Raw genomic sequence first — 21,904 nt, 5'->3', positions numbered from 1 at the left:
TTTAAAGCACAGAAAGTTTGGTTACATAAAAGACAGTGATGATCAGAAATGATGACAAGTTAATGATAGGCATTTAAGTGCTTTCATTAAAAGAAAAAAAAAAAAAAAAAGATGACCTTCCTGGTGGTTTAGGAGGAATATGGTATGAAGTGCTACCACTTCTAGTACTTAACCTCAGTAATGGTCAAGACAATGATGTGGCAGAAAGTTAAACTGACAATTTGAGGACTTGTTTCCATTGGAGTTCTGGTAGAGACATGCAGAGTGATCATTCTGAAACCTTAATTTCCTTATGTGCAAAACATCAGAGTTAGACCAGATGATTTCTAGGATCCCTAGTAATAGTTCCATTCTAAGAAAGAAGTATAATTGGCACCCTTCTGTGTCACTGTGGCAATACTCACAATAACCAAGAGATGGATGAAATATAAATTCCCCCTGAGAGATGCCTGGATAAAGAAAATGCAGTATATCCATACAACAGAATATTATTCAGCCATTAAAAGAAAAAAGGAAATTCAGTCATATGCTATCATATGGATACACTTTGAGGACACTGAAATGAGCCAGTTAACAAAAATACAAACAGTGTATAATTCCACTTATATTGTTGTTGTTTAGTCACTAAGTCATGTCACACTCTTTTGCAACTCCATGGGCTGTAGCCCGCCAGGCTTCTCTGTCCATTGGATTTCCCAGGCAAGAATACTAACAGTGGAGCGGGTTGCCATTTCCTTCTCCGGGGGATCTGCCCGACCCAGGGGTTGAACATTCGTCTCCTGCATTGGCAGGCGGATTCTTTGCCACTGAGCTACCAGGGAAACCACCCCCCCCACTTATATGGGGGCATCTAAAGTAGTCAACCTTGGGCTTTCCTGGTGGTCTGGCGGTTAAGACTCTGGGCTTCCACTGCAGGGGGTGTGGTTTTGATCCCTGGTTGGTGAACTAAGATTCTGCAAGTCACACGGTGTTAAAAAAAAACAAAAACAAAGTTCAATTAAAAAAAAAAATATATATATATATAAAATAGTCAAACTCACAGAAACAGAAAGTAGACAGTGGTTACACCGGTGGTTGGGGGAGAGGGGGAAATAGGGTGTTGTTGAGGGGTACAGTTTCAGTTACATAAGATGGAAAAGTTTCAGAGACCTGACGCATAGTAATAAACACATAATGAACACAACTCTACTGAACTGTACACTTAAACATGGTTAAGATGGTGTGTTTGATGTTACATATTTCTTAACGCAATTGAAAAAAACAGTAGTATATAAATAACTGCATAGCTAGTACTGTAATTCATGAACCAATTATAGGAAACAAAGTTACGAGATTTATTTGACCCTGTGATTTCCCAAAAAGAAGAAAAGATTACGGCATGACTTTTTATTATCCACGTATGTGGGCACCATAAGAACCACAGTAATGGGAGTTGAGGGAGCCAGAGGCAGATAAACCTGGGGTCGAAGGAACTTGCAATGTCAGCCGAATTCAGAAAGGCTAACAGTCAAACCACCATCTGAGTGACTGATCTGGGCTCCTAATGCTGCCAGGAGCCTGGGTCCAGCTTGGTGGTTCTGGACCGAGAGACTGGGAGCCTCAGGCCCGAAGTCTTCAATATCCAGGGATGGGCAGGTAGAGGCCAGGGAAATGTTTCCAGGCATACTATTTTATAGAAAAAACACTGAACATTTAATTTCTGAGGCATAGGACAGAAGAAAGAGGTTTAGACTGAAGCAAAGGGAGGTTAATAAAAACTAGATGACCTCCTCAATGGTAAGCTTACTTAAAGAGCAGAATATATAATCAAGGAAGTTGTAGATTCTCTAATCCTGGAGATTTTTACAGAATCCAAGAAAGAAAGATGGGACCCCTGAGGAAGCAAGGCAGTGAAAATAAGCCCTGGAGCCCCCTTCAAGTTCTCTGTACTCTATTTTTAAAAGCAACACCTCCTTAAAACACAGGGATAAAATACAAAAGAAAATCATTAGTGTTCCAATTGAATGCACTTTAACAATTTCTATGTAGGTCACATTTTGCTGAGAATTTTCTTAAAGTTAATTTCAGAGTTTTTATTTAGTATTCTTACAAACAGCAGCTATTACAGAGGACAGATAGTCTGTGCCTTTACTACAAAGTTGAAACTCTGATCAATGAGGGGAGATACCTATAAATCTAAATCCTGAATGTCCAACACTAAATATGGTACTGCTCAACTTCCATGCACTGAAAGCATATTTGTTAAGAACAGATCCTGAACATAGAGATTCTAGAAGTGGGAGTGGGAGACTGAGCCACGGGTAGGGGTATAGAGAGTTAGAAACCAAGGCATATACAAGGAGAAACTGAGAGACCCACGAGCCGAGGCCAAGTTAGGTCAATCCAAGTCTTCTCTAGGATGGCTTCAGGAGCTCTTAGTAAAAATGCTCTTTTTGTCTGGGATCAAATAATCCTGGGGCTGCTGGTGGCCAAGAATGTTACCACATGAAAAGGTCTTCCCTGAGATGAAATAAAGGGAATACAGCAAAAATAGAGAAAGTGGGAGAGGCAGGGCAGGCGCGTAAACAGGTCCGTTATGTACTGTTATCTTGTGAACCTCTGCATTCAGCCACATCTGAAGTCTCTGATTTACCGGTTTTATAAATCAAAGAATATTTTTTGTCCTTTAATTGGGCTGTGACTGTTACTGGGCTTCCCAGGTGGCTCAGCAGGAGAGAATCTGCCTGCAATACAGAAGATGCAGGAAACATGGGTTTGATCCCTGGGTCAAACCCTCCAGGGAAGATGCCCTGGAGGAGGGCGTGGCAATCCACTCCAGTCTTCTTACCTGGGAAATCCCATGGACAGAGGATCCTGGTGGGCTGCGGTCCATGGAGTCACAAAAAGTCAGACACGACTGAAGTAACTGAGCACTCAACAGAAAGGATTTTAAGTAGAATAAGTTTAAGGAAGACTGAGCAGGAGAATACTGGGAGACAAGGAGCAGGAACAAGGACTGTGGAAGGATGAAAAAAGAGCAGTGTCTCTGGTGCAGTTAGGATCTACATGAGGTAAGAAGACTCTCCTAAGTGTAAAGAAGACAGAAGGGTGTGGGTGCAAACACTAAAAGAAATGGAAAAACCATCTTTGAAAAAAGGGTCAACTCTTATTTCCTGGGCACATGGCCAGCCATGCTTTGCCATTCTCCTTTACTTGAAATATTTCATAAAGACATGAAATTTCATAAAGACATATTTCAAATGGAGGAGAATCCTGTTGTAATATCTAAAGAGATTTTTGTTTTTACTATGAAAATAATTTTCTGCAAACTTTCTCCATGTACCTTAATTATAATAAGGCACGGTATTACCATCCAAAATAGTTAAACAGATGTGGACAAAAAATAAACTTTTACACTTCTTTTCTTGACTTTTCTCCACCCTGAGTCTCTGGGAGTGCTAGATAAAAAGGCTGGCATTTTCTTCATGCTATCAAGTTTCCAGACTTGGCAATACTTTTGTTGAGGCAATCATGTGGTTCACTTTTCAAAAGAGTATAAAGAGCTGTCCCTGATTCCCTTTCTAAAGTCACACTGACATGGAACAATTAAGGTAACCCATTATCAGAGAATCCCTTGCTTTGTTCAAATTATAAACAGCAATGGGCATCTCTGCTGGGAATTCGAAGACTAGACGAGTGTGGGTGAGCAAGGCATGTTGCTAACAGAATAAACCAGGTTTGCGCGATGCTTTGTTTTAAGACAACATAACTAGCGATTACAGTTCACTTGGGTTTTGCGCTGATCGTCAAAATGCTGACAGTCACTTAAATCACTCACTGGGTGGAATAATCACCCTGAAAGGAACTGAGAGGGTACAACTTATATTATAAAATGGAATTGAGCATATGAGAGGTATTAACGGGCGTGGTACGAGAGATCTTTGTCAGAAAAACAGAGACGATAGAAGGCATGAATTAGACATCAACTGTACTGGGGACTCTTAGTGACATGAACACAACAGCAGGATGGTGCAATTACAGAGTTGAGCATAACTATGAGAGCATGTCTTTCTCTTCTGAGAACACCTGAAGCCAGGTTAGCCTGTGTGAATCACTTGGTGGCTTGCTGTAGAGGTTGTGTGTCCTATTTTGCCTTGTGGAACCCTTTTAGAATACAAATCTGGACTGCTGTGCCACCAAAGTAAGAGATTGCACTATTAACTATTAGACTTGGATGACCCACCAAACGAGAGAACTCCTTCCAGTTGTCACTAACACACCTGCCCAAGCAGCCCTACATTTCAAGAGTCAAAGGAAACTGGGACAGGAAGCATCTGGTTCATTTTCAGAGCTGTTTATTTGGCAAGGAACAAAAGGGGAAGTCAGCTCCTCCCTGATTTTTTTTGTTGGTGGTGGTGGAGTGGGGTGAGTCTGGGAGATAAAATAGCTAATTTCAACTACTACTTGTGACAGGTTCCTTGATCTGAAGAGATCACAAAGTTGAAAGCCTCCCAAGGCTATCTACTCAGGCAGAGTCTGCTCAGACCCGATACTGCACCCAAGCTAACCATAGTAGATGAATATACTTCTAAGAGTAAACATGTACAATTTTATTATCAGCTAAAAGCAATATTTTAAATAATAAAAGTATAAAAATAAAAGCATTATCAAAGAGTAGCATTTTAATGAGATTTCTAAAGCAGAATACCTAACATCAAAAGCCCCCTCCTTCCATCCTTCTTCCTCACCCACTGTTGACCCCCAGGACAGCTACACAACCTGCGGGAGATCGTAAGCAGTGAGCATTCAAAAGTCTCCTAGACTCTGCCCATGAGACTCATGTTTCAGGAAATAATTTACTCTAGTTTATTTCATCCACATCTTCTCCCTCTTGGGTCTTGAAATCATGGTTCATCAAGTAATAATAACTTTTCAAGAGACAGTGATAAAAAATAACTTTCTTTGAAGTTCACAGTCCAAATAATATAAGCTTTTCCTTCTAATAATCTTCTAACAGTTCAGTCTAATATTAACTTCAGAGCTGATTTAGTTTCTTTCATGTTCTTGCTGTTATTTTGCTTTTTTCTATCCTGTTTTCTGTCCTTCCATTCATGCATTCAAATCTGCCATCTCCTTTATTCCTTCTGCATATCACTTTTTTCTTTGCCTTTATTTTAACTGTTTGACACTTAACTAATGCTTTAAAAAAGTACTTATGCTATATTTAATGAATAAATTTTGTGTCCCAAAGTTTTCAAATTATTTTGAAATAACTGATCATTTGTCCTTGATAGAAAAACAGGTTTCCTATTTTTACTTCAGACCATATCCCTTAATTCCCCTGAAATGTATAATGAGGTTATCTTTTAGCCATCTCTTACCTAGAATAATTGTTTTTCTCGTTGTCTGTTTTCTAGCACCTTAACCATTTCTATTAATATAATTGTCTTTTTAGATATTTTTGATTTCTCTTCTATCAGCTGAAATGAAAACATCAACCAAATATACAACTTTGAGCTCCGAGACACAGTTTCTACCTTTAAGAAGTCATAAGGAGGACAAAGTATACTGCTTTTTGTTCTTGAGACATGGTGGTTCAATCTTGCATGATCCTGGGTTTCTAAGGTTTAACGTCAAGCTATGCTGACATGGACCTTTTTTGGCTTCCCACGCCCCAAAACACAGAAGTCAAGATTTCTTTGTTTCATAGAACTGCAAAGTACCCGAGGCTCAGCACAAGCAGAATCCCTGCACGGATCTTCTGACAACTTGGACATGGAGACGTGTAGACACTCTCTCATCTCAAATGAATGTACTCAGTCTAGTTTCTCAACTGGCCCCACAAGATCCACCCCGCCAATACTCACTCTGGGACGTAGAAAGACTGGAGAAGGCTGCCTTTGTTCGGCCTGCTAACCACTCCAAGCTCTCGTGCATGTTGGCCAAGGCTTTGAGGTCGCTGACGTCACAGAGGATGTCTTGTGGAGGGATTAATTTATCACCCAGGTTTCCAATAAGAACTTCCGACTCCTTGCCAAATGCTGCCCTGCAGAGCAAATCAGAAACACATTTTACTTACAGCCTCGAAAAGACAGAGGTGGCAAGACTTTCTAACGTTTGTCTAGCAAAGATGGCTGTTATCATTACTATCTTACAGCATGCTATTTTTCCTAGGTTCTATTTTGTGAGAACATTATCATATACATATACTGGCATTATCATATGCATATGTTTTCTCCTGTTATAAGAGAAAGAGTCATTGGAAGAATGAAGAAGAACAAAGTGACCCCGACGCTTGTACTCCAATCAGAGTGGGCCTGATTATACAGTGACAGTCCTTGAGGATGGCTTTGATACCTGCTCTTTTGTAGGTTTTCTTCTTGCCTCTTCTGCTATGGAAGTTGACTAATAGGTTAGGGTGTTAGGTATATACAATGTTTGAAGGTGAGTATAATATATGAAACAGCCATATTAACTTGGCAGCTAGAAAATGTTTTAAGCTGTTCAAAAGTAAAGAGGGTCCAATTTCTTTAAGAAAGCAGATTATAGTTGAAATGGATGACAGGCCTCATTCACTGATTCATTTTGTGGTTGTTGCTCAGCCGTGTCCAACTCTTTGCAGCCCCATGGACTGCCTCGTGCCAGGCTTCCCTGCCCTTCAACATCTCCCAGAGCTTGCTCAAACTCGTCTCCCTTGAGTTGGTGATGCCATCCAACCATCTCATCCTCTGTCATCCCCTTCTCCTCCTGCCTTCAATCTTTCCCAGCATCGGGGTCTTTCCCAATGAGTCAGCTCTTTGCAGCAGGTGGTCCAAGTAATGGAGTTTCAGCTTCAGCATCAGTCCTTCCAATGAATATTCAGGGTTGATTTCCTTTAGGGTTGACTGATTTGATCTCCTTGCTGTCCAAGGGACTTTGAAGAGTCTTCTCCTTGTTCTAAAAAGGATTGGAGGCAAGGAAGCTATAAAACATCTGTTTGGATAGAGAAACCAGTACAAATCAGTGAAGGATCCTTTAACTGGCTGGAAAATATAATCAAGTACATTTCCCATACAGTCCAGTATCTTCAAAATGTTTCTGTGGTTTTCTTTTGTGGGGAGGGGATGGGTTGAAAAATCAAGTTATATGAGGTTAGAGAAGAATGACATTGGAAGTGACCCAGCCACTGTACAAAAGGAGGGATGGAGGCTCAGAAGGTTAAGTGTTTCTCCTGCATGGTACATGAAAACTAATCCATATTTCTCTTTCTTTCAAAAACATGGCTGAAATGACACAAGATGACTGAAGATGCTATGGGGGAAAAAAACCACAACATTTCTTTTTGGGAAAAGTACACACAGGTAAATAGAGATGGTGAGAAGAACAGGTACCTGAAATTTTCTAGAAGTCCCAAAGCTTTTGAAACTCACAATACCTTAAGTGAACAGAGCAAGAGCATTATTTAAGAACAAACCAAAGTCAGTTTCAAGCAAGCAGTGATTATTAGCAGCTGACAATATGGTCAGAACAATGCTTAATTCACACATAGGCATGTAGTGCCCAGCAATAAAGGCGGGTGCTCAATGTTGAAAGAAGTAACTGCTCTGAATTAAATGCTTATTAAATTGTTTTTAAATGCTACCAAAGAGTGGCTCATGATAAAACTTATTGTTTCAAAAGAGGGTAACATTTTAAAAAATTAATTTGCTTGTAATTGAAGGGTAATTGCTTTATAGTATTGTGTTGGTTTCTGCCAAACATCAACATGAAATCAGTCATAGGTGCACCTACGTTCTCTCCCTAAAAGTGGGTAACATTTTTTTAAGGAAAAGTCACAGTTGATTGAGTTGGGTAAGCGGTGGCTACGGAGGCAATTAACACTGCCATGGACAGAGCATGGGAACGCTGGGTATGCACACAAAGCAAACGTAAGGGTCGTGTAATAGGTCTTGGTGGGACCCAAAAGTCTGAATTTCTCATAAGTTTCAGTCTCCTTCCCTGGGAGACACACTTTCTTTGAATAATCAGGGTTATAGCACAGGTTTCTAAGTCAGGCAAACCTGGGTCTGAGTCCTCGAACTGCCATTCATTTGCTCTGTGATGCTGCTTAACTGCCCTGAGCATGGTTAGCTAGGTATAATGGTACCGACCTCAGACGAAATCATGGAAGAAGCTGATGAAGTGATTTAAAGATCTTCACTGGGAAATTTTCCATTATTACAAAGTAGAGCAAAGGATATATATAATCACCTCCCCCGTAGCCACTGCTCAGCTTCAATTACTAGCAACCCATGGTGGTTCCTGGTGGCTCAGACAGTAAAGTATCTGCCAGCAATGCAGGAGACACCAATTCAATTCCTGGGTTGGGAAGATCCCCTGGAGAAGGGAATGGCTACCCACTCTAGTATTCTTGCCTGGAGAATCCCGTGGACAGAGAAGCCTGGCAGGCTGCAGTCCGTAGGACTGCCAAGAGTTGGACACGACTGAGTGACTAATTCTCACTTTCACATGGTGAGTATTGTTTCATTTATTCAGATCTACTCTCCATCCCCCTTGGAATATTTTGAAGCAAATCATTCAGGTGATGTTAAATGCATAACACAGTGCATGGAGCTGGATGAAAGCTAATAAGTTGTAGTCATTATTATTCTTTAGTCTGTTGAGATGACAGGTTTATTTACTGTCAACCCAGGGTACGCTGTGATGAATAAATTGAAATAGATGGGTGATCAGAAGTAAATAAATTAGATAGCTAGGGCTAGGTTTACAAATGGAACCTTGTAATATCATAGCAAACGTTGCCATGCCTCAGAGTCCAGACTTCTCAGAATCTTGAAGAGGTAAGTCACTGTGACAGAAACCACCAGCTGCCTACTAGATCTCCAGGCTGCCACACCTTCTCAGTCAAAGGATCTTGACTGCTGCAGTAAGCAACGTACCCAATGTAAAATCAAAATAAACCAAACCAAAACCCTGCTCACTTTCCCAGCCTCTCTTGTGGATGTGGCGGTCAATGGGATGTAAATTGGAATCAGGAAACGGACTGCTGAGAAAGTTCTTCCAAGCAGTCTTACTGGCAGGGACTTCTTTTGCCTCCCCCTTTCTGGAGTGCAGCCAGGATAAGTGAAGCTGCAGTAGCTCTTATTCAAACACCAGGTGACCTTGAGTATGAAAATCACCCTGAGAATAACGGAGCCAAAGGCAGGAGGACACAGAGGCACCGATGACCTCATAGAACTGCCATGCAGACCCAGATGATACATTTCTGGGCTTCATGTTATAATAGGAGAGAAAATGAAACCTTATTTGTCTAAGCCACTGCTATTGCAAGTTTCTGCTACTAGCAGTGAAATGTAATTTCAACTGACACAATTATCTAATTAGCATAAGTGATGTCATCTGCAGAAAACTTTCCCTGAATTTAGATATCCCTACAATCGAGTTACTGGGGAAGGCAAAACAATATCTCCTTCATGATTTGAGCCCAGCAGACAGTCATAATATCTTCCCCTTGGCTGTTACTCAGTCAAGTTGTAAATATTTAGTTTTCTCAATCCGTCCTTATACATCAACTCTCCCAGTCCCTTAATCATCTTTGATAGATATAACACACAAAAAATTGCCTCTGAGCTGGCTAGTTAAAAAGCAACAAGGGATGCAAACTGGCTTTGAAAAAATAGGCTTGGAGCCATTTTTATGCATGTAGGTGTAACCCTGGGTGGAAAGTGACAATCAAGACAAATGTATTTATGTAGCAGTCTAATCTGCTTATCTGGGGATCTCTGGGCTTAGGGCATGTCTGCTGTGCCTGCCAGCACTCTCGCCTATCCCATTCCCCTTTGGCTCACAGATTTGCTTAACTCCCTCCGACGGGAAAGCAACAGACGAAGAAGAATACTAACTGCCTCGTGTTGAATACATAGTAGACATCTCATTTGACAGGAATCCATAATCACCCCCTAACAACCTGGAGAGAGCACCACAACCATGACACGGAGAATAAATGATTGACAGCTAGAGCCATTTCACACGAAAAATCATACCTTCGAGGATTCGTGTGTGTCAAAGAGTTTGGTGGACGGTTTTTATGTGTTACAATAACCTTAAGGGGATGGCTCTAGCTGCTCAACTACAGATTTTTTCCTAAACCCTCTAATTTATTAAATAAATTATGGCATATCCACACTATGGAAAACTATGCAATCATTAGTAATTACTAATACATAGTAGAAAATACTTGGTACCAAGAAAAAAGCTTGATACTGTATACTTTTAGCCATAATATGCAATTGAGTCAAATAAACGGTTATAAAACTGCATGCACTGTATATAAAAAGAACAGAATTATGTATCTATATGAACTGAAATAAGATTGGATACGTATCTGTCAAAATGTTGCATGACTTGATTATGCTTTGTGCTTCTCTGTATTTTACATACTTTCTCCAAATGACATATTTACTTTATAATTAAAAATGAAAAATTGAAAACCCTACAACAAGTGAGAAAAACCTTTCAAACGTATGCATCAAGCATTTTAGCCTGGAAAATTAGAGGACTTGGGTATTGCAGTTATTTGAGCCAAACCAGAGGCAAGTTTGGTTGGTCTCAAGGCTGGTTTGGACCGTGGCTCCAGCAGCTTGCTCAACCTGCAATCAGTAGGGATCCTTTCCACACTGTAGGTGGGAATGTAATTTGGTCCAGCCACTGTGGAGAACAGTTTGGAGGTTCCTTAAAAAAAAAAAAATAGACGTATCATATGATCTAGTAATCCCACATCTGGGAACATACCCAGACAAAACTCTATTTGTGTATTTGAAAAGATACACGCACCCCAATGTTCATAGCAGCAGTATTTACAATAGCCAAGACATGGCAACAGCCTAAATGTCCACCAACAGTGGAATGGACGAAGATGTGGCGTGTGTGTGTGCATATCTATCTATCTATCTATATATATATCTGAATCTTACTCAGCCATAAAAAAGTAAAATAAAGCCATTTGCAGCAACATGGATGTCTCTAGAGATTATCATACTGAGTAAGTCAGAAAGACAAACATCATAAAATATCACTTATAAAAGTAATACAAATGAACTTATTTACATAAAAGAGAGACTCACAGACATAGAAAATAAACTTATGGTTACCAAAAGGGAAAGGGGGGTGGGGATAAATCAGGAATGTGGGATTAGCAGATACACACTACTGTATATAAAATTGATAAAGAAGGACCTACTGCATAGTACAGGGAACTGCATTCAGTATCTTGAAATAACCTATGATGGAAAAGAATCTAAGAATCATCTATATCTATACCTGAATCACTTTGCTGTACACTGAGACACTGTACATCAACTATACTTCAATTTTTAAAAAAATGTTAAAAAAAAAAAAAAAAGATGGTGGTCAGCGTCTACCTCGGAGGTCTCACTGTCAGGATGACTACCTGCCAGCATCCAGGTTAGCAGTGTCTCCTCTTTTTAGATCTGAATTTTTATTTAGCCTTCATCTTCTGCTTATTATGAAAGCACATTGTTTAATGAAGGTATTACATATGTTTTGTGTGAAATGGGCAGCAGAGTAATCATTACCTAGAGAAAATGAAGTAAGAAGAGTTCAGTTATGGCCCAAAGATTATCTGGCATACCCAGGAACAGACATCAGAACAACCCAACACTCATTGTTTCAGTCACTGAACCTTATCTAAGAAGTCACTTTTATCATCAGTAGGCCAACACACACACAGAAGCCTAAGAAACTGAAGGAAGAGTGTTAAACCTGTTAAGTTTTATTTTACCACACAATTATAATCTTTAAAGAGCCTGAATCTGACAAGAATTCATGTAAGAGAATTTTGCTGAGAGTGTAAAACCTGTTTAACTTAATCTTACCACATAATCATAATCTTTCAAGAGGTCTAGCTGACAAAAATTCGTTTAAGAGAAGTTTGCCAAAGATGCTGCAAACTGTCTCCATTTAGTCATTAAGTAATTCTGTTTTTCTCCCTGAAATCTTAGGGAGGAAAAAAAAGAAAGAGTACACTCTCAGAAGACTAAATGGTGCTGGAAAGAAATAGCGCAGTTTCAAAGTGATTTGCAGATCTAGGCTATAGTTGACCACATACCATATATGCTCAGACCCTCTCCACTCCCCAAGTCTTCTGTTAGTACCATTGCTTCCCTCTGCTGACTCTGTTGTAAGATAACTGCTCCCAGAAACAGGAAACACTGCCCAAAGTCCCCTGTGATCCAGAAGACAGCAAGAGGAAGACACAGCCAGGCTCAGATGGAAAAGCAGATCATCAGACTTCTTGTGTCCCGGAGGGGGCAATGCTGTACCCACACTGAGGGTGGAATTGCTTTCCTGACCTGAAATGCTTCTAGCAGCACCATTACCAGGAGATTCACTCAAGCTCTTATTTGTGATCACGATATCCTATTCAACAATGTTTCTGGCCAAGAAACTTGTTGGGTGAAAATGGCTGATGCAAGATTCAGCTATGGTTCGGTTGGGAGACAACTTTTACAAGGCTGCAGTGCTGGAGTTCCTGACCTAGAGATCAATATACAGTGCTGCTTTATACATACAAGAAAATATGTATCTGGAAACCCAAGGGCTAGATGTAGGAATGGTCCCTCTTCTTATTATTAAAACCATCCATGGAAGTTCTGTTACTGTTCTCACAGCTTTGGGCTAAACTGGTCTAGAGGCACTCAGAAAGGAATGCTTCCACCAGAAAATACAACAGTGACTAAATTACGTGGGAAAGAGAGACCGTCATCTGGCTATTTAAGGTTTCTCACACTACTGAACCAACAGGTGGAGAATGGGGTCACTCTGATGCCTGGAAGGACTGATCTCAATTGCCAAGGGCAAAGAGAGTTGCTTCTATGCAACAAAGGCAGACAGCACTACATCGGATTCTCTGGAACCCCTTTTAGCATTTCCAGGGCCATAGTAACAATAGTTCCTGGTGACTCAGACGGTAAAGAATCCGCCTGCAATGCAGGAGGGCCAGGTTTGACCCCTGGGTCAGGAAGATCCCCTGGAAAAGGAATGACTACCCACTCCACTATTCTTGCCTGGAGAATCCCCATGGACAGAGGAGCCTGGTGGGCTACAGTCCATGGGCTCGCAAAAGAGTAGGACATGACTGAGCGACTAAACAACAACATAAAACTTAGCATTTTAACCTTTTCTAGGTGTACAGTTTAACGGCATTAAGTACATTCACAATATTGTGCAACCAGTATCACTATTTCCAGAACTTTTCCATCCTCCCAAATTGAAACTCTGTACTCATTAAAGGGGAACTTCCCATTCTCTCTTCCCATTCCCCCCGGTCCCTGGTAACCACTATGCTACCTTTACCTCTATGAATCTGCCTATTCCAGGTACCTTATATAAGTGGATTAATATATGTCCCTTTGTGTCTGGCTTACTTCACTTACCATAACATTTCAAAGTTCACTCATGTTGTAATATGTATCAGAATTTCGCTCCTGTTTAAGGCTGTGTATTTCACTGTGTGCATGCCACATATTGTTTATCCTTTCATCCCAGGAGGGACATCTGGATTGTTTCCAGCTTTTGGCTATTGTGAATAATGCTTCTATGAACAGTGGTGTACAAGTATCTGTTTGAATCTCTGCTTTCAATCCCCTTGAGTATATGCAGAGAAACAGAATTGCTGGATTGTGTGGTAATTCTATGTTTACTATTTTGAGGGACCATCATACTGTTTTCCAGAGTGGTTGCACCATTTTACATTTCCACCAGCAATGCACAAGGTTTCCAACTTCTCCACATCCTCATCACAATTTGCTATTTACTGTTTTATTTTAACTTTTAAAATGATAGTCATCATAATGAATGTGAGGTTCATTGCAAACTATTTTACATGAGGAACTGGTGGCATTAACTTTTTTTCTACCTCAGAGGTCACCACATATAAAGACTCACTTCTGCCTTGACATGGGGGACTGCAGAGATACTAGTTCTGAGGAGAATTCAATGATGAATGAGGTGGACTCACTTTTGTTGGGGGGGGGGGGCATGCCCTTATATGATGAATTGTTAACCTTGTATTAGGCAGAAATACCAAGTTTTAATAGACACAGAATAAAAAAGGGGGTGAACCCTGAAAGCCCTAGGCTTGTTTTCCCTAAGACCCATTCCTCACTTTTGCTCTGCTCTATACCTGGAGTCAGGGGCTGACTCTGCAGGCTGTGTTCCAGGTTCTGACCATAGGGGACCCTGATGGGAAATTGAAGGCTAAAGGGAAAGGAGAATGCAGGGCTTTTCTGTTCTTTCCCTCCCCTCTGCCTCAGGTGATGTTTCCAGCAACAGACGCATCTCCTTCTTGGTTCTAGCTTCTACCATGCTCCGATTCCTTTGACTAATTTGTGTTCCAGTGAAAACCTCTTCCCCTTGGCCCCCCAGCTAAGCAGAGGCGGTGGCTTCTGAGAGAAGCAACCCCGTGGGTTCTCTTAATGTCCCCTGTTTGACACTCAGATCCTCATTGTCCTATGAAACCAGCTCTCTCCATTTAAACTCAACTTGAAGGAAATTCAGGGAATGTCATTGTTTAGTTGTTAAGTTGTGTCTGACTCTTGTGACACCACAGTCTGCCAGGCTCCTCTATCCATGGGATTTCTCAGGAAAGAATAGTGGGGTGGGTTGCCATTTCCTTCTCCAGGGGATCTTTCCAACTCAGGGATCAAACTCGCATCTCCTGTATTGACAGGCAGATTCTTTACTACTGAGCCACCAGGGAATTCCAAGTTAAGGGAATTTTGTTGGTGTCCAGTAGCTCGGTCGTGTCCAACTCTTTACGACCCCATGGACTGCGGGATGCCAGGCTTCCCTGTCCGTCACCATTTCCCATGAGTTTCCTCATGTCCACTGAGTCAGTGATGCCATCCAACCATCTCGTCCTCTGTCATCCCCTTCTCCTCTGGCCTTCAATCCTTCCCAGCATCAAGGTCTTTTCTAATGAAAAGAGATCACTTGAAGGGATTTCTGTTTTCTAGGAAAGACCTTGACTTATACTGGACCTAGTAGGATGTCTGGTCACATTCAAGGCAGCTGGAAGTTGATTAAATTCTTTGGCATGGGATTAATTAGTTCTGATGTATAGGTAGAGAAACTGAGACATGTTAAGATAACCTGTAAAGACCTCTTCACTATTATCTGTCAGAGCTTAAACTGATGAAGGCTATAAAAAGGTCAGGTCACCTACCTAAATTCCTAATAATACCGGGTAATTCTTATGAGATGTGACAATGACACTTCCATCTATCACTCCTGCTTTTTACAACTGCTCAATCTTCAACACTTTCAAAACCTGTCTAATTTGTCTGTGTCAAAAATAATGGAGGTGGTAACCATTCTGAAGAGTTCTTTCCTCAGGTCTTCAAAAACTACCTTTCTAAAATGATCCTGACTAAGCCCTCAAAAACAGGAAGGCATAAAACAGCTTAGTTATCTATTATAGTATTTTTTTCTTCCTAGAAACTGCTAAAAGTCATCACTAAGTCTATTCTTCAATGGTTTTCATTAGAGATGATCAAGTGAGTAGCTATTTTTCATATTTAATAAGCAATTGCTCCTCTTCAGAAATGTGTCTCCTCTTTCACTAATCACAATCAAGGATTTTTCATTTGCTTTCTTTGTTTACTGTCTGTCATGACTTAGAAACTTGCAATACTCTTGATACACTTGCCAAATAAATATATATACATATGTGTGTGTGTGTACACATACATACAAATATAAATATTTTTGGTTATAGGGAAATTGGAGTTTCTGGGTTGCTTACTCAAAGATGTCAGCCAAAGAAATTAATCATGACTGTTATTAAGGTGTGTTGAGGGGGTGACCACCAGTTCATTCCCTTGTGCTTTTAAATCCCCTTGTTCACTGGGACAGACATAAAACACCAGATTTAAGGAATCATGGTGCTTTAACACTGAGAAGGATCTTGGAAAATAGTCTAAAGCAGAAGCCATAATCCTGGCTAGACATTAAAAACTTAACCAGGGAAGCTTAAACCAAATACCTGATGCCAAATTTGACTTGTAGAAAGTTTTATTTAATTGGTCACAGGTGGGGCTCCGTCATGGGCATTGTTTTCTTTAATAAAATTTTTTAAAAACTCAACATTCAAAAAACAAAGATCATGGCATCTGGTCCCATCACTTCACAGCAAATAGATGGGAAAACAATGGAAACAGTGACAGACTTTATCTTCTAGGGCTCTAAAATCACTGTGGATGGTTACAGTAGCCATGAAATTAAAAGACGCTGGAAGAGCAACTATGACAAATCTAGACGACATATTAAAAAGCACAGACATCCCTTTGCTGACAGAGGTCCATCGAGTCAAAGCTATGGTTTTTCCAGTAGTCATGTATGGGTGTGAGAGTTGGACCATAAAGAAGACTGAGCGCTGAAGAATTGACGCCTTTGAGCTGTGGTGCTGGAGAAGACTCTTGAGAGTCCCTTGGACTGCAAGGAGATCAAACCAGTTAATCCTAAAGGAAATAAGTCCTGAGTATTCATTGGAAAGACTGATGCTGAAGCTGAAGCTCCAATACTTTGGCCACCTGATGCAAAGAACTGACTCATTAGAAAAGATCCTGATGCTGGGAAAGAGTGAGGGCAGGAGAAAAGGGGGATGACAGAGGATGAGGTTGGATGGTATCACTGACTCAATGGACATGAATTTGAGGAAACTCCAGGAGATGGTGAAGGGCAGGGGAGCCTGGCATGCTGCAGTCCATGGGGTCACAAAGAGTCAGACACAAGTGAGCGGCTGAACAACTGAGATAGAATTCACATACCACAACATTTACTCACAGTATCAGATAATCATACAATTAGAACATTTTTATCTCCTCCAAAAAAGAAATTCGACTTCTCATTTACCTCCAACTCCAGCCCGAGGTCACTACTAATCTACTTTTTGCCTTTATAGATCTCCCTATTCTGGACATTCATATATAATTCCTATTTATATAAATGAAATAATACAATGTATCATCTTTTGTGACTGGTTTCTTTTATTTAACATTGTTTCAAGGTTCATCCATATTGAAGCATGAAATAGTATTTCTTTTATTACCAAACATTGCATTGGGTATGTCACAGTTCTGTTCAATTTTATTTATTCTGTTCATCACTTGATGGATATTTGGGTTATTTCCATTATTTGGCTATTATGAATAATATTGCTCTAAACCTTCATGTCTAAATGTTTGAGTGGATGTATGTTTTCATTTCTCTTGGGTGCATACACTAGGAAAGGAATTGCTAGCTCATACACTAACTCTAACCTTCTGAGAATATGCCAGACTATTTTCCAAAATTTTATATTCTCATCAATAGCATATAATGGTTCCAATTTTTAACATCCTTGCCAATACTTGTGATTACCAATCTTTATAGTATAGTTATCTTAGTGGATGTGAAGCAGTATCTTTTGGTTTTGATTTGCATTTCCTTGATGGCTAACAATACTGAGCATCTTTTCATATGCTTATTGATCATTTGTGTTATCTCCTTTAGAGAAGTGGCAATTCTGACCCTTATTTTTCAATTGGGTTATTTATTTATTATCAGGCCATGCCTTCTTTATCAGATATTTACTAGGAATCTACTATTACTCAGGCTCTGTCCTAGTTTCTGTGGTGGGTTCAAAGTTCACTAGAAACATTTCACAGTTCCCTAATATGCCATGACCCAGAGTTTGAAAAATGCTGTGTTAAAATCTGGCTCTGTGAATGTGTTCCTTGACTGTGTCCCCCGAAGGTGGCAACCTTCTATGAACCATTTTATAGAGAAACTGAGGCCCGTGGCAGATGTGCTCACTTTGCACAGCTGCAGCCATGATGGAAGCAGAGTTGCTTTTTGTTCTTGGGCCACAAGCCATGCTGCCTCTTACAAGTTTCGGCCATTCTAGCATTTCCCTTTGCCCAGAGATTCACCAAGAGACAAAAATTGAACTCTTATCATGGAACTGAACTTTCTTGAAGACTCAACTCTCATGCTAGTTAAAGTATGTGTGCATACACATGTGTGCATACACACACACACACACACACACACACACACAATCAGCATATAGGTTCAAGAATCAAAGGTTGTTGTTTCTACAAGGGCTTAATTTCCAAAATACAGAAAGATTTCACACAATTCAATAACAAAAAAAAGTTTTTTAAATGGGCAGAAGACCTTAAATAGATATTTCTCCAAAGAAGATATACAGATGGCCAACAAGCACATTAAAAGATGCTTAACATCTCTAAGTATTAGAGAAATACAAATCAAAACTACAATGAGGTATCGCCTCACACATGTCAGAATGACCTGAATCATAAAAAGTTTACAAATAATAAGTGCTGGAGAAGTGTGGAGAAATGGAAGCCCTCCTATACTGTTGGTAGGAATGCAAACTGGTACAATCACTATAGAAAGCAGTATGGAGATTCCTCTCAAAATTAAAAATAGATCCAGAATATTTTAAAAATTAAAAATATGACCCAGAAATCCTACTCCTGGGCATATATCCAGACAAAGCTCTTAATTTGAAAAAATGCATGGACCCCAGTGCTCATTGCAGCTCTATCTGCAATAGCCAAGACATGGAAGCTACCTAACAATGATTGAATAAAGAAGATGTGGTGGATATATACAATGGGATACTCCTCATCCATAAAGAAGAATGAAACAATGCCATTTGCAGCAATCTGGATGGATCTAGAGTTTCGCATATTAAGTAAGTCAGAAAGAGAAAGACAAATATCATATGATAATATCACTTATATGTGGAAACTAAAGCATGACATAAATGGTGTATGAAACAAGACTTATAGAGAACAGAACTATGATTGCCAAGTGGAAGAGGGTGTTGGAGGAAGGATGGGTTGGGAATTTGGCATTAGTAGATGCAAACTATTATACATAGAATGGATAAACAAGGATCTAATGCATAGCATGGGGAGCTATATATTCAGTTCAATATCCTGTGACAAACCATAATGGAAAAGAATATGAAAAAGAATGTATATATAGCTGAAGCACTTTGTTGTAGAGCAGAAATTGACACAACATTGCCAACCAACTAAACTTCAATAAAATCATATTTTTTAAAAGTTGGCATCTATAGATGAGGGACGGAGTGAGAGAACCTGGCTAAAGACATATTGAGAATTAGGGGCAGGGTAGGGCAGGAAGTCAGGGCTCAGTCTCAGACTTTTCTCCACATTCTGTATCCCTGTTTTTGGTCCCAAGCAGATGAGGAAACTGATCTATCAGTGTGTGAAGTCAGTGAAAATTTCCATGAAAACTGATACTAGGTAACAATGAGAAAAGAATGAATTGCAAAGTAGCACATTATTTTCAAACTGGTGGCACCGCTCAGAGTTTTGATATAGACTCAACTTGGAATAAAGTTGCATGGGAAATGCTCTGTTAGCTTGGAACGTGAAAGCATCTTTCTTTAGCCAAGCCACTCAAATAAGCCTGGTTACTAAGTTTTTTTTGCAGGATGTTGTCAAGCAACATGGGATATACACAGTAAGGTACAGTTTGTTTTTTGTTTTTTTTTCTGTAGGTGCTGTGATTTCCAAAGGTGTAGTTTTCCCGCCAGGAGCCACTGTAAGTTATGCATCCCTATAAAAGACAATAGATGTCCATAGAACATCTCTCAGAAAATAATATTTTTTAAAGAATACATATATATGTATGTACAACTGAATCACTTTGCTCTACAACAGGAATCAACACTGTACCTCATACTTCAATAAAAATAAAGAAAAAGAACACTTCTTAAGCTTCAAAAAAGATGGTCAATACATAAGATTAAAATAACCAATAATTACTTATTGTTAATTGAACACATACTCTGGTTTTTCAACTACCAAGAATGATGACAGATTTAAAAATCAAAATGTATATAGTAGTGAACTTCCTCATCAACTATTTCAGTTTATTGATGATTCTGGCTATTTCTCAAATTCCCATACAATTTTCTTTGGAAAAAAAAATTTACATCTGTTCAGAGCAGAGACATTAAACAATTGATTTCAAGCAATGGTGATGACTCCAGAACTAAGCAACTAAGTGTCATGTCTTGAAGGTAGTTCCCTGGGGAAGAGATAAAGGAATTGCTGGGGGTTGGAGGAAGACAGAGAGAGAGGAACCTCAAGGTCAAAGTAAACTACTACAGAGAAGAGTAAAGCTTTGCATAAAATTAGCAGAAATATATAGACAGATTAAGTTTCTCTTTTTTTTCCCCCCTAGGGATAAAGAAAGGTTAGAATGACTGTATTTGTGGAGAACTGGTGAATTGGCAGTGAATAATAACAGGGTTTGAGGATGTGTGGAAAAAAAATTTTTAACCAATAAAAATTTAAAAGTTCAGTACTAATTACTCATGGTTAAATAGCCAATAATGATGAACAGTGATCCCCTGTCCCACCCCTTCTCACCTTATACATTTGTCCCAGAAAGAAGCACCTACAACTTAAAAAAAAAAGAATTCTGTTTCTAATTCTTTCAATGTTACCTCCATCTTTTCATATAATCTGTGGAAACCACTACTCACTGATATATACATTTTATGAATGTATGAGGTGAGGACATGAATGGTGAGGAATTAGCTTATTTATGTCCCAGTTAGTTATTATTTTTAGTTTTTCTATTGGTCTCTTTTACAATATATTTACATATCATCTTTGCCCCTAGCAGCTGCACTCACAATACTCTAAGTTCTTATTTAAGTCCTCCATAGACTGTGAGCTCCTAACCCAGGAGGGATGCAGGGTGGGATGAAGAAAGGGAGATGCTGGAGGAGTTCATACCCGAGCTGTATCTTGAGAGTTGGACGGGACAGGTACAGGAAGCAGGGCTGGAACGAGCAGGAAGAGGAATGGCCACGGGCAAAGACCCAGGGGGAGGAAAGAGCATGGTAGACTGGGAACCTGGAAAGGTTCAGTAAGACAGGGGTGAGAAGGCCAAGGGTCCTTCATCATCTGGCAGGGAATTAAGCCTGCAGCAGAGAGCAGCCACCAGTAGAGATGGTCCTGGGGAGAGAACAGCATGTTTGACCCTGTCTTAGGAACACCTCTTCCTGCTCCTGCCCCAGAGAGATAACAGGTATCCTGTCCACCAACACAATGGCACAGAACATCATTTTCAGCTTCACTTTCTGAAGGGGTGGGTAAGACTAAATTGGAAGGATTAACTTTTAAATTTTATTAAGACTCCAGATGAGAGAAAGAGGGATGTATTAAATGTGTATCTATGTTAAAAAAAAAAAGATAAATAATTCCATGATCTAAAATGAAACAAAAAATAAAATGTAGAAATACTGTATTAGTGACTTTTTAATGGTACTAATAGATAATCATAATCCTCGAATAATAGTCTCAATAGACTAGCATTTATGGACTGTATAGAGGAGATTTACATCTTTTTTCATTTACCGCCAATCTTATGCTAACAAGAGTCATATCATTTTGATAAAATAACTAAGTGCCTAATTCAATCATCTTGAATATTAATTGATATGTTTGTAGCTGAGTCTCCAGTTAATTACCTGTCTTTTTTGTTTAATTTTGAGATTTAAGTCTGCTTCTCATCCAGTCTTGTCTGTCTGTGTTCTACATACATCCATGACCTTCATCTTGTATTATCGAGAGAAAAAAAATTCTTGCAAAGCATTTTCTACTCCTGTACTTATTTAATATATTCACATTTTCTGATTCATCTTTCCTTTTATAATTATATTTTTAAAGTCATATTAAGTCTGCAGAGATAGTAGAATAAATGTCTCTCTTCTATCGAACATTTTGTTCGAGCTAAAGTCTTTTTTCCCCCCTGCGTCAGATCTTTTATTTATTTCTTCAAATTTATCTTTTAAGGTTCTAAAGAATAATCT

General features: G+C 39.5%; 1 protein-coding gene across 2 annotated transcripts in view; it reads right to left on the bottom strand.

The window, feature by feature from the left end:
* The window catches only part of EXOC4 (exocyst complex component 4), a 799,876-nt gene that overhangs the window by 116,734 nt on the left and 661,238 nt on the right, over positions 1-21,904 (bottom strand). For both annotated transcript variants that reach the window (XM_065939451.1, XM_065939452.1), the window contains exon 14: positions 5,847-6,025. In XM_065939451.1, the coding sequence (XP_065795523.1) occupies positions 5,847-6,025 (179 nt within the window). The remainder of the gene's footprint in view (positions 1-5,846; positions 6,026-21,904) is intronic.

The sequence above is a fragment of the Muntiacus reevesi genome, chromosome 6, assembly GCF_963930625.1.
Source record: "Muntiacus reevesi chromosome 6, mMunRee1.1, whole genome shotgun sequence".
NCBI lineage: Eukaryota > Metazoa > Chordata > Mammalia > Artiodactyla > Cervidae > Muntiacus > Muntiacus reevesi.
Note: the sequence above shows the minus strand (reverse complement) of the source record. Positions and strands in the feature narration are given on the sequence as shown.